Raw genomic sequence first — 13,868 nt, forward strand, 5'->3', positions numbered from 1 at the left:
AAAGCCCCTGCTCATTGGCCGAGCCAGCGGGCCCATCGTGCCTCTGAGTAAAGCCCCTGCTCATTGGCCGAGCCTGCGGGCCCATGGTGCCTCTGAGTAAAGCCCCTGCTCATTGGCCGAGCCTGCGGGCCCATGGTGCCTCTGAGTAAAGCCCCTGCTCATTGGCTGAGCCAGCGGGCCAAGCCTGCCTCTGAGTAAAGCCCCTGTTCATTGGCTGAGCCAGCGGGCCAATCGCGCCTCTGAGTAAAGCACCTGCTCATTGGCTGAGCCAGCGGGCCCATCGTGCCTCCGGCTGACGCTTCCGGGGTAGGCGGTGTGTCGTTGAGTCTGCGCGGGAAGGGATGGTGTTCTCGCGAGAGTTTCACTTCGGCTCGGCGCCGTGGGTCAGTTTCCCGTGGCGGCGGCGATGGAGGGGGCGGGGGACGTGACTCCTGCCCTCCTGGGGTTGGAGTCGGTGCTGCTGCTCGCCCCGGTCACGGCCCTGGAGTGTGTGGGAGGTTACCTCCTGGCAGGTAGGTCGTTATTCCTAGGGGAGCAAAAAAACCCCCCCGTCTGAGGTGAATAATAATAATAATGGTATTTGCTAAGCGCTTACTCTGTGCAAAGCGCTGGTCTAAGCGCTGGGGAGGTTACAAGGTGATCAGGTTGGCCCACAGGGGGTCCATAGTCTTCATCCCCATTTTACAGATGAGGGAACTGAGGTCCAGAGAAGGGAAGTGACTCGCCCAAAGTCGCCCAGCTGACGGAGTCGGGATTTGAACCCAGGACCGCTGACTCCAAAGCCCCTGCCCTTTCCACTGAGCCACGAATGAGTTGGTGTGGAGCTGGAGAAGTGGCCCTGTGCCATTTGGGCCTTGTTTCATCTGCTGCGCAAAGTAAGCGCTCAGTAAATACAGCTGACGGACCTTCTCGACTGTTGTTGGGTAGGGACCGTCTCTATATGTTGCCCATTTGTACTTCCCAAGCGCTTAGTACAGTGCTCTGCACACAGTAAGCGCTCAATAAATACGATTGAATGAATGATAGAAAAATAGCCTCCGTCCTGCCTCCTGGGTCGCCCCGCTCTGCTTCACTCTGCTGCCTGTCTGAGGTGAATGATAATAATAATGGTATTTGCTAAGCGCTTACTATGTGCAAAGCACTGGTCTAAGCGCTGGGGAGGTTACAAGGCGATGGGTTGTCCCATGGCGGGCTCACAGTTTTAATCCCCATTTTCCAGGTGAGGGAACTGAGGCCCAGAGAAGGGAAGTGACTCGCCCAAAGTCACCCAGCTGACGGAGCCGGGATTTGAACCCATGACCGCTGACTCCAAAGCCCGGGCTCTTTCATTTCATTCATTCATTCATCCAATCGTATTTATTGAGCGCTTCCTGTGTGCAGAGCACTGGACTAAGCGCTTGGGAAGTACAAGTTGGCAACATATAGAGACGGTCCCTACCCCACAGCGGGCTCACAGTCTAGAAGGGGGAGACAGACAACAAAACAAAGCATATTAACAAAATAAAATAAATAGAATAGATATGTACAAATAAAGTAAATAGAGTAATAAATCCGTACAAACATATATACATATATACAGGTGCTGTGGGGAGGGGAAGGAGGTAAGGCCGGGGAATGGGGAGGGGGAGGAGGGGAGAGCACACTGTTCTAAGCGCTGGAGAGATACAAGGTGATCAGGTTGTCCCACGGGGGGCTCAAAGTCTTCATCCCCATTTTCCAGATGAGGGACCTGAGGCTCAGAGAAGTGAAGTGGCGTGCCCAAAGTCACCCAGCTGACAAGTGGCGAAGCCGGGATTTGAACCGATGACCTCCGACTCCAAAGCCCGGCCTCTTTCCACTGAGCCACACTAGATGAGGTAACTGGGGCCCAGAGAAGTGGACGTGCCCAAAGTCACCCAGCTGACAAGTGGCGGAGCCGGGATTTGAACCCATGACCTCCGACTCCAAAGCCCGGGCTCTTTCCACTGAGCCACGCTGCTTCTCATCAAACTAACTCCTTACAGTTGGCGTTAAAGCACTCAGTCGGCTCGCCACTTCATACCTTACCTCTCTGAGCTCCCATTCATTCATTCATTCAGTCGTATTTATTGAGCGCTTACTGTGTGCAGAGCACCGTACTAAGCGCTTGGGAAGTACAAGTTGGCAACATCTAGAGACGGGCCCTACCCAACAACGGGCTCACAGTCTAGAAGGGGGAGACAGACAACAAAACAAAACATATTAACAAAATAAAATAAATAGAATGAATATGTTGAACACTTACTGTGTGCGGAGCACCATACTAAGCGCTTGGGAAGTCCAAGTTGGCAACATCTAGAGACAGTCCCTACCCAACGGTGGGCTCACAGTCTAGAAGGGGGAGACAGACGACAAAACGAAACATTAACAAAATAAAATAAGTAGAATAAATATGTACAAGTAAAAGTTGGAAACATATAGGGACGGTCCGCTCTTCCAATGCCAAACTACTCACTACCCTCCCTAATATCGCCTGTCTCACCGCTGACCCCTCACCCACGTCCCGCCTCAGGCCTGGGACTCCCCCTGACCCCTCTGACAGTCCCCACCTTTTTTTTTATGGGAGTTGTTGAGCGCTTACCATGTGCCAGGCACTGTACTAAGCGCAAGCTAATCGGGTTGGCCCCAGTCCCCGTCCCACGTGGGGCTCACAGTCTTCATCCCCATTTTACGGATGAGGGAACTGGGGCACAGAGAAGTGAAGTGACTTGCCCACGGTCAAGCGTGGCTCAGTGGGAAGAGCCCGGGCTTGGGAGTCAGAGGTCATGGGTTCTAATCCCGGCTCCCTTACGTGTCTGCTATGTGACCATGGGCAAGTCACTTAACTTCTCTGAGCCTCGGTCACCTCATCTGTATAATGGGGATCAAGATTGTGAGCCCCCCGTGGGACAATCTGATCACCTTGTATCCTCCCCAGCGCTTAGAACAGTGTTTTCTAGACTGAGACTGCTGAGGGGTAGGGACCGTCTCTATATGTTGCCAACTTGTCCTTCCCAAGCGCTTAGTACAGTGCTCTGCACACAGTAAGCGCTCAATAAATATGATTGATTGATTGTTTTCTCCCCACAGCACCTGTATATATGTTTGTACAGATTTATTACTCTATTTTACTTGTACATATTGACTATTCTGTTTTGTTAACGATGTGCATTTAGCTTTAATTCTATTTGTTCTGACGATTTTGACACCTGTCCACATGTTTTGTTTTGTTGTCTGTCTCCCCCTCCTAGACTATGAGCCCATTGTTGGGTAGGGCCCGTCTCTATATGTTGCCAACTTGTCCTTCCCGAGCGCTTAGTCCAGTGCTCTGCACACAGTAAGCGCTCAATAAATACGACTGAATGAATGAATGAATGAAATTAAGATTGTGAGCCCCACATGGGACAACCTGATCACCTTGTATCCTCCCCAGCGCTTAGAACAGTGTTTTCTCCCCACAGCACCTGTATATATGTTTGTACAGATTTATTACTCTATTTGTTTTACTTGTACATATTGACTATTCTGTTTTGTTAATGATGTGCACTTAGCTTTAATTCTGTTTGTTCTGACGACTTGACACCTGTCCGCATGTTTTGTTTTGTCATCTGTCTCCCCCATCTAGACTGTGAGCCCGTTGTTGGGTAGGGACCGTCTCTAGATGTTGCCGACTTGGACTTCCCAAGCGCTTAGTCCAGTGCTCTGCACACAGTAAGCGCCCAATGAATCCGATTGAATGAATGAAAGTGGCAGAGCGGGGATTAGAACCCAGGTCCTTCCGGCTCCCAGGCCCGTGCTCCATCTCCTAGGCCAGGGTGCTTCTCAAAGCCCTCCTAAAATCACATCTCCTCCAAGAGGCCTTCCCAGATTGAGTCCTTTACTTCCTCCCCTGCGTCAACTCTGCACTCCTCTATGCACCTCTGTGACTGTGTCACGCAAAAGACGCCTCGAGGGGTTCACTGTGAGGAGAACCAACCGCTCACTTGGCAACAACTGGCAGGAATTAATGCCGTGTATCCCCGAAGCACGCCGATACTCACTTCGGCCCCCAGCACTTATATACGTGTCCTTATTCTCTGCCATTTCCCCTCTGCGTCTCCCCCGTAGAAGCTCCTCGTGGGCAGGGATCATGTCTGTTGTGTCGTACGCTCCCAAGTGCCTAGCACACCGTAAGCCCTCAGTAAATACCACTGATTGACGGATTGAACAAATGCCCAGATACGAATAAGCTATCGAGCCGTAATTATGGGCACCGAAGCATATTGAAGCCAAGGCGTGGAGTTATAAAAGTTATACAGAGGCAAACAGTTTTAAAACGGGTCCATCGTTACGATTATTATTATTGTTGTTGTTGTACTTAAGCACTTACTCTGAGTCCAGCACTGTTCCAAGTGATGGGGTAGATGCAAGTTAGGTTGGACACAGTCCCTGTCCCACGTGGGGCTCCCAGTCTAAACAGGAAGGAGAAGAGGTATTTAATTCCCATTTTACAGTTGAGGAAACCGAGGCATAGAGAAGTAAAGCGACTTGCCCGAGGTCTGGCAGAATCAGGGTTAGAACCCAGGTCCTCCGACTCCCACTAGGCCACGTTTCCCATATATAATAATGACGCCGTGCCGTGATTTTTGCCAAGGGACTGTCCCATGGTTGACCGGGGTGGGTCCCGTGTTGGAGTGCCGAACGTGGTTCTGGCGAGACGTGGCGTTAGGAGCCCGGTTCTTCCTGCCGGCCGGAGGATTTTCAGCGGGCTCGTTTGCACACGATTGCCTTTCTTTTTATTTTTGGCCACCTAGGTGAAGGCCCCAACCTGACCGTGTATAGCCTAAAGTCCGAAGAGGCGCTCGGAGCGGTGCAGTGTGTGCAGAACGTTCTTCGGCATCACCGGGTCCACGGGCTCAAAGAGCGCGGTGCGCCCGGGAGCGGGCGGCCTTCGGGAACGACGTTGGCCGTCTTCGGGGGCAAAGGGCTCAGGGTTCTGAAGCTTAACGACGGGCAAGACCGAGCCAGCCTGACTCCGCTCTCCCGGCTCTGCGAGCTGCACGACTGGATATGGGATGTTCGTTGGCTACGGGACGCCGTGGGGAGGTCAGCTTGCCTGGCCCTGGCCCTGGCCCACAACTCCGTGCTCCTCTACGACGCTGTCACGCAAGAGGCTCTTCAAGAGGTTCACTGCGAGGAGAAGTGCATCCTCTATTCCGCTCACCTGGTTGGCAGCGACTGGCAGGAGCTGGCGCTGGTGGCGGGCACGGTCTTCAACCAGCTGGTGGTTTGGCGCGTGGCGGATCCCGCCGGCGAGGGAGCGAGAATTCAGCCGCGATGGCGGATCGGTGGGCACAGCGGGGTCATCTTCAGTATCTGCTACTCGGAGAAGAAAGGCATCTTGGCGTCCGCCTCCGACGACAGGAGCGTCCGGGTTTGGAGCGTCGGAGATCTGCGGACGCTCCGCGGTGCGGTGCGGTGCGTCCTCGTCTGTTACGGTCACCAGTCCAGGGTGTGGGCAGTCAGGTTACTGGGCGAGTACATCATCAGCGTCGGGGAAGATTCAGCGTGTATCGTCTGGGGCTACGACGGAGAGAGGGTTCAGAGTTTTAAAGGGCACAAAGGGCGAAGCATCAGGGCGGTGGCCGTGCACGAGGCCCAGAAGTGGGTGATCACCGGCGGGGCCGACGCGGGTATCAGACTCTGGAGTCTCCCGGGGCCCGGACCGCGGGGGGACGGCCTCTTGCCCCTAAACCTCGCTTCGTTCACTCCCGGCGGGACCCCCAAAGCCGTATCGTTGGTCGGCCCGGAGCGGCTCCTCGCCATGACTGACGGCGGAGCCGTTTACCTTTACGACCTGGAAGTCAGCCGGTGGAAGTTCCTCCTGGAGGACTCGAGTTACCGGTCGTACAGTTTGCTAGAAGCTGCCCGGCTTGCCGGTGCCAGCGGGCTGGGCGCTATAGGGAATCTAGAGGGCCGCGTCAAGATCTTCTCCCTCCACCGTCCCGAGGAGGCCAGAGACGTGAAGTGGTTTGAGGGAAAAGTGCACAGCCTGAGCTGGGTCTCCCCTCCGGGCCCGGATCCGCCCAACGGGAGCCTTTGCCGCGCCCTCTTCGCTTCGGGCCCGGGGGGTGTCCTGGTGTGGCTGGATGTTTCCTGCGACCCTTTAGGGCACATCGGTTCCGTGGTAGAGAGGCGGCGGTATCTCTTGCCGCCGTGCAAGCAGAGGTGGCACACGTGCGTCGCCTTTTTGCCCCGGGAAGACTTCGTGGTCTGCGGGGACCGCAGGGGGTCCCTGCTTCTCTTCTCCCGTGGGCCGAGCCCGGAATCCACCGAGGAAGGTCGGCTCACGGGAGGGGAGCGAGAAAGCGAGGCCGACTCGGAGGAGGACGAGGGGGTGGCCGCGTCGGGGTGGTCTCCTGCTCCTTCTGAGGGAGGCCCCGTTTCCCTTCTGTTCGGGCTCCACGGGAAGCAAGGGGTGACGTCGGTGACCTGCCGCGGGGGGTTCATCTACAGCACCGGCCGGGACGGCCTCCTCCGCCAGCTGTGCGTCCGGGGCAACCGGCTCCGGGTGTTGCGGAAGCAGAAGCCCTGCAAGGGGATGGACTGGGTTGCGCGGCTCTGCTTCGCCCCCGACGAGAGCCTGCTGGTGCTGGGCTTCCGCTCCACCGACTTTGTCATCTGGAGCATGAGGACCCACGAGAAGCTGTGCTCCGTCCCCTGTGGCGGAGGCCACCGGTCGTGGAGTTTCGCGGGCGACCCGTCTTCCGGGGTCTTCGCTTTCGTCAAAGCCGGGGACGTCGCGGTTCACCGGCACCGGGCGGGGGGGCCGCGGCGGCGGCGCTCGGGCCGTCCTGAAAGAGTCCCTGCACGGCCGCGAGCTGACCTCCGTGCGGTACGTCGGGACGGTAAGAACGCCGGCTGGCGAACCGGTCGCCGTCCTGGTGACCGGGAGCGAGGACACGACGGTGAACGTCTTGGCTGTCCGGGCCGCCGCCGCCGTCACGCTCGCCACCGTCAGCGTCCACATCTCCAGCGTGAGGGCCCTGGCGGTGGCCGGGGCGGAGGCGGATCGGGGCGAGGGGCGCGCGGCCGGCCTGTCCGCCGTCCTCTTCTCTGCGGGGGGTAGGGCGGAGATAGAGTGCCATCGGCTGACGGTCCACTGCGACCGCGGGGCCGACGGCGGGGCGGTGAGGTGCCAGGTGATCCACGTGGCCTCTCACCAGCTTGCTGAGCACTGGGACCACGTGAAAAACAAGCACAAGCTCATCAAGATGGACCCGGAAACCAGGTAACCGGGCCCACTTCTAATCGCTGGTGGCCAGCGGAGGGAAAGGTAGACGGGGGCCGGGTCTGAGGTGGGAGCGGGCGCTTCATAGCAAGCCGAGCGCGCGCGCCCGTCCGGCGATACGAAAATCCGTCCGGCACGTTCTCCCGGGGTCAGAGCCACCCTGGGTTCCCCAGAAGCGTTCCGGGGAATGCAGTCTCTGACCCACCCGGGTTTCTTCCAGTTGAGGCTCCGGACCTTCCGATCCTACTGGGAGGGTGAAAGGCCCCCCTCGGGGACTTCCCTTCCGGTCCCGTTGGGTACCTGCCCGTCCGCAGGCCTCCCGAGTCGGTCGTACTCTCCCAAGCGCCGAGTGGGGTGCTCCTTACCCTGGGGGCGCCCGATGAACCCCACGGGCCGATTGATCCTGATGAAAGAAAAACGGCCACCGCCGAGCGGCCTTCTCCCTCGAAGCCCCCTTCCCTCATCTCCTGGGATGAGCCGTGGGGACGGCTGCCATCTCCTATGTGTCCAAATGGCCAGACTCTGGAATCTGGTGCCCCGGGGCTGACGGGATCGTTCCGGGCCGGGTGCGGGGCAAGAGATTCGACCGGCCGCTAGATTCAGACCCAGTCTGGACTCAGAGAGCCATTCCGCAGGCGAGTTGACTCGGTTCCCGATTACCGTTCCCAGGTACATGTCCGTCGCGGTCTTGGCTGATGCTGCCCTCGGGCAGCCCGGTCCTCGCCTCATCCTGGCTGCCGCTTGTAGCGATGGCTCTGTGAGGTAAGAGCAGTGTCCGTTGACTCCTGAAAGGCCTGTTGGCTTTGGAACCTGGGAGGAAGCGGGGGGTCCCAAGTTAGATAAAACTACCAGTTGGACCCTCTTTGGAACCGAGCCCTCCGCGACTACCGAGTGAGATTTGTAGCCCAGAAAATGTCTCCCCGTCCTGAGGATCCCTTGCGGGGCTCAGTGGAAAGAGTCAGAGGTCGTGGGTTCCAATCCCGGCTCCACCGCTTGTCTGCTGTGTGGTCCCGGGCAAGTCACTCAGCTTCTCTGTGCCTCATTTCCCTCATCTGGAAAACGGGGATATTAAGACCGAGCCCCACGTGGGCTAACCTGATCACCTTGTATCTCCCCCAGCGCTTAGAACGGTGCTTGGCACATAGTAAGCGCTTAACGGATACCATCATTATTATTATTGTTGTTCTTTTTGCTGCGGCAGGCTCTTTCTGATGTGGGAATCCGCTCCAAAGTTGCTGCTCCTGGCGGAGTCTTTTCACCACCAGCGCTGTGTCCTGAAGGTCCAGTTGTTCACCCACCAGGGAGATGATGGAGAGAGGTGAGTCGCAGACTTCCCAGGAAGGGACGCTTTATTTGCCGGACCGTCGCTCGCGAGAGATCCCAGCTGGTGCCATAGGCAGGCCGTCAGCTCAGACCTTGGGGCTGAGGAATTCCCTGAAGCAAAGAAAAGTTCCTCATTGACATGCAATGGTCAGCCTTAAAGGATGTCTCTCTCGGAAGTGGCTTTCGGGACCAGGATTTCCGTCTCCGGTGAGAAAGATGTGTGCGTGTGTGTGTGTGTGTGAGTGAGAGGGACGGACGGACACCGGGGAGGAGCAGGTTCTCAGTTGAATTTGCGTTGCTATCTCCGTTTCGCGTGGGGAGACAGTGAGGTTCGCAGATTAAGGGGTGGAGCTGAAGGTTCCCAAGGGCCCATCCTGGCTTTAGTTTCCCGAGCAACGTTTTCCGGCAGGGCCGCTCACGTAGGCGCGTTGTGCTTCCGGGGAGCGGTGTGGCGGGGGCCGGTCAGAGCAGCAGCGTCTGTAAACATTTTGCTCTCCTTCCCGCCCTTAGGGAAAGACCCCTGGAGACTCCGGCCATGCCTGCTCCGGGGTTGTGAGCCGGTCGGGGGCCAGAGAGTCGACAGGCAGTAAAATAAAGGCCGCAGTGACTGCAGCTTTTAAACCCCGTTTTAGAAAAATCCAGTTCTGCTTAGGAAAGCCATGCCAACTGTCAGAGCAGAGGAGAGCAGCGTGTAAAAAGAAAGAGGGTAAGAGTCTCCCCGGTACCAGTTAGGGTCCGGAGCGCCGGGGGAAAGGGCCGAAGGCCGCCGCTGCGGTTCACCAGCACTTAATTGGGAAAAAAACACGTTTCCCCTTCCCAGGAGGGTGCTTCTGTGTAGTGCTGCGACCGATGGGAGCATTTCATTCTGGGATGTTACTGCCGCCTTAGACCAGGAAACGGAAACCCGGGGATCACCCGTCGGAAAGCGATCGCCCCGTGGTAAGCGATGGTGGTGCTTGTTGAGCGCTTACTACGAGCCGAGCACCGTTCTAAGCGCTGGGGTAGACACAAGGTTGTCCCACGTGGGGCTCCCAGTCTTAATCCCCATTGTACAGATGAGGTAACTGAGGCCCAGAGAAGCGAAGTGACTTGCCCAGAGGCAGCCGCGCTGCCTGCTCCTCTGTTGGCCCCAGCTCATCCGACGGCCTCCGGACCCCGGCCTTACTCGGGGCTTCTGTTGAACGTTGACGGGGTGCCTGCCTTTCCAGATCTGGCACCGCCCCGTCTCACCATCCGGGCCCAGAGCGGTGGCATCAACAGCCTCCACGTCAGGCCTGAAGCGGGACGGTACCTCGTGGCCAGCGGCAGTGATGATGGCTCCATCCTGGTGTGCGTCATCGCCGTGGAGGTGTCGCCCGGGACCCCGCCCCGCCCCGGCGGCTCCCGGCCCCCTCAGCCGCTCCGGCGAGTCCACGTTCGCGTGGTTCAGAAGCTTCTCGTGCTCAGCGCTCACGCGGCCCAGGTCACGGGACTGAGGGTCCTGAGACCGGACCTCGTGGTCTCTGCCTCCATAGACCAACGGTTGACGTTCTGGAGGCTGAGTAAAGGTGGACTGGAATTCCTGGGCAGCAGGACCTGTCACGTGGCGGACGCTTCCGAGCTGGACTGTTGGTGGAGCGAGGAGGAGGAGAGCTACCACTGCGTCATCTCCGGCCAGGGCCTGGAGATCGTCCGCTGTAGGATATGAACGGCCTCTCCCGCAGCGGTTTTCCCGACCCTGGTGGTTGGGCCCAACGCTCAGTCCCGCCGTGTTTTCGAATAAAGCGTCGGAGTAAATGGTGACCCCTTCGGTGCGGTCTTCCTTCCCAGCCTCGTTGGCGCGGCGCAGGCCTCCCCCTTCCCCTCTCGGAGAAAGGGAATGGGTTACGCTTTCGGCTCCAACGCCCTCTTCACTGCCGGGCCGGGAATGCCGAGCCGGAGCAGTCGCCCGGTGAAACGACCGTCTCGGGCCTAGAAGGGGGGAGAAAAGGCTGCCGTTCAGAACGAATTCCAGCTCCCTCTCCAACCTCAGGAACGACTGCTGTGGTTTTCTCCACATTGCCCCTACTTGAGAGAGAATTCGCGGTGTGTTTCTGTGAAGGCGGAGGTTGAGGAAAGAGTCACACTCCTGAAAATAGCAGCCTGTAGCTCACCTGAGGTGGCTAAGCTCCCAAATACCTCCGGCAACTGGTAGTTTCTTTGCTCTCTGCCGGTGACCTCCTCCCTACTAGTCAGTGGACTAAAAAAATGAGACCGTCCTATGTCACCCTTCCTCTCCTCTCCATCTTGCTTACGTCTCCGTTTGACTTGGTACCGGTTTCCCCTCCCGCCTCCCGGCCTCTCCCTCCTGCTGCCGGCTCATCTTCGGAAATCGGCGCTCGGCACACGTCTCTCCACCCTCCGGGGACCTTCGGCGGCCACCCGTCTTCCTCCCCGCCGTGGGCTTCGGCCCCTCTCTCGTGCCGGTCCCCCAGCCTGCCGCTCTCTCCCCCCTTGGGATTCACCCAACAACGGTTCTCGCCATCTTCAAAGCCCTGCTGAAGTCCCATCATCATCAATCGTATTTATTGAGCGCTTAGTGTGTGCAGAGCACTGTACTAAGCACCATCTCCTTCAAGAGTCTCCCCCGGTCAGTTCCCCACACCCCAAAGTCACGTCGACCCAAGAGCCATCCTTAGCACGTATGTGTTTTCATACCCGTCCTCGGTACTTACGTATATCTGCAAAATAATACATCCAATTTCTCAGCTATTTCATCCTGACACGCTGGCACTATTGCACGTCGTGTCTTTGTCCCCGTTAGATCGTAAGCAGCCCCACGAGGGCGGCGGCCATGTCTTTTTTGCTTCTGGCGTACTCTCCCAAGCGCTTAGTACAGTGCTTCGCACGGGGTAGGCTCTCGATAAGTACCACGGATGGATTGACCTTGCACGTGGACTGTTGCTCTCAATGGACCTCCTGACCCACTCTGTCCAAGCTTCTGGGGTAAGCGCACGCCTCGCACTTCCGTACTAATCGACGCAGGGGAAAGTCGACCGTGACTTAAAGGGTTTCCAGAACTCGTAGCGCCCAAGTGGAGCTTGGCGCGCTCTCCGCCGTCTAAAACTCTCCGACTCCTCCCGTTTGCCATTTTCACTCCTTTCTCCTCCGTGTACGATTAGCCCGTATCTACCCCAGCGCTTTGAGCGATGCTGGACACAACGGCGTTAGACAAATATCCTGATCGTGATCACTAATTACAGCGCTCTGCACAAAGTCAGGGCTCGATGAATGCCACCGGCCATTTAGCAATGGAGCGCTTAGAACAGTGCTTTGCGCATAGTAAGCGCTTAATAAATGCCGTCGTGCTCATTACAATCTAATGGAAGGGATGGACACCGGGATCATTGAGGATCTGAGTACTGTGGGGGTCGGGTGCGTACCGAAGTGCACAGGCGATTTGGCAGGGAGGGAGAATAAGATGGGGAGACGAGACTATAAAGGATTTTGAAGATGGGGAGAGCGGCGGTCAGTCGACTGTGAAGGGGGAGGGAGTTTTGGAAGCGCGGTGAGCAGGTTGGTGCGAGAGGAACAGAGTGCGCGGGCTGGGTGGTGGTGGGAGCAGAGCCAGGCCGGGTAGCGGGGAGGAAGCCGACTGAGCGCCTCAAAAGCGAAAGAGAGAGATTTCGTTGGCCTGGATTCCAGTTCCGATGCTCCCCGAGGGCCTTGGGTGACGCGCGGCACCGGCTCCGGGCTCCGGCTCCTTCGACCGGGCCGCGGAACTGAACCGTGCCGCCCACGGGAGCAAACAAAACCCTCGATTCCCTGGGAGAGTCGGGTGCCGGATGAAGGACGGAGGCCTCGGTAGATCTTGGAGCTCGGCAGCGCAGGGCCGGCCCTGGGAGGCTACTGGATTGTTGAATGTGGCCCTGTCATTCAATCAATCAATCAATTAATCGTGTTTATTGAGCGCTTACTGTGTGCAGAGCACTGGACTAAGCACTTGGGAAGTCCAAGTTGGCAACATCTAGAGATGGTCCCTACCCAACAGTGGGCTCACAGTCTAGAAGGGGGAGACAGAGAACAAAACCAAACATATTAAAATAAAATAAATAGAATAGATATGTACAAGTAAAATAAATAGAGTAATAAATGTGTACAAACATATATACATATATATATGATTCGATCAGCCTAAATAATAATAATAATAATAATAGCATTTATTAACCGCTTACTATGTGCAAAGCACTGTTCTAAGCGCTGGGGTAGATACAAGGTAATCAAGTTGTCCCACGTGGGGCTCACAGACTTAATCCCCATTTTCCAGAAGAGGGAACTGAGGCCCAGAGAAGTGAAGTGACTTGCCCCAAGTCGCACAGCTGGCAATTGGCGGAGCCGGGATTAGAACCCAGGACCTCTGGCTCCCAAGCCCGGGCTCTTTCCACTGAGCCACGCTGCTTCTCTCTAATAATGGCATTTATTAAGCGCTTACTATGTGCAAAGCACTGTTCTAAGCGCTGGGTAGATGCTGTCCCACATGGGCCTCGCAGTCTCAATCCCCACTTTACAGATGAGGGAACTGAAGCCCAGAGAAGTGAAGTGACTTGCCCCTGGTCACACAGCAGAAAAGCAGCGGAGTCATTGAGACTATCTCCATTGAGATTAATAAGAGCAGTTATTGAGTGCTTACTGTGTGCAGAGCACTGTACTAAGCGCCTGGGAAGTCCAAGTTGGGGTTAGAGGCCGGATCCTGGGCCCGAGGGGTTTTTCAAGTGGACGGACTGAGCCCATCAGAGAAAGTTGTCGACAGCTTCACTGGAATGAAGGCAGGGAGCGGGTCTCCCGTCGGCGCGTACTCTCCCGAGCGCTTAGCGCGGTGCTCGGCGCACGGTAGGCGCCCAGTAAGCGCCATCGATTGGTCGAGCGTCCCTTCCCGGTATCCGTCCTCCAGGGTCCGTCTTGACTCCTCATTTGGTGGGGTGTAAGCGGGGGTCTGCCACGAGCTCCACCGGTTTCCGGGCCCGTCTACCGGGGGCCAGAAGATGAAGGTGACGTATTGAGTGCGTGTTCCGGGGGCTGCTAGAAGGATAAGCGGCATGGCTCGGTGGAAGGAGCCCGGGCTTTGGAGTCATCATCATCAATCGTATTTATTGAGCGCTTACTGTGTGCAGAGCACTGTACTAAGCGCTTGGGAAGTCCAAGTTGGCAACATATAGAGACAGTCCCTACCCAACAGTGGGCTCACAGTCTAAAAGTCTGTGGGCTTTTAGTCTAAAAGTCTAAAAGTCTGTGAGTCGGAGGTCATGGGTTCGAATCC

At 56.9% G+C, this 13,868-nt stretch overlaps 1 protein-coding gene across 1 annotated transcript; it reads left to right on the top strand.

The window, feature by feature from the left end:
* Positions 1-385: 385 nt before the first annotated feature.
* WDR6 (WD repeat domain 6) lies at positions 386-10,377 on the top strand. Its single transcript, XM_038740764.1, is given in 7 exon segments — positions 386-512; positions 4,791-6,805; positions 6,807-7,267; positions 7,937-8,029; positions 8,469-8,585; positions 9,411-9,529; positions 9,799-10,377. Coding segments are annotated over 7 exon segments (3,390 nt in total). The 5' UTR covers positions 386-406; the 3' UTR covers positions 10,278-10,377.
* The last annotated feature ends 3,491 nt before the right edge of the window (positions 10,378-13,868 follow it).

Source organism: Tachyglossus aculeatus, chromosome X1 (assembly GCF_015852505.1).
Source record: "Tachyglossus aculeatus isolate mTacAcu1 chromosome X1, mTacAcu1.pri, whole genome shotgun sequence".
Taxonomy (NCBI): Eukaryota; Metazoa; Chordata; class Mammalia; order Monotremata; family Tachyglossidae; genus Tachyglossus; species Tachyglossus aculeatus.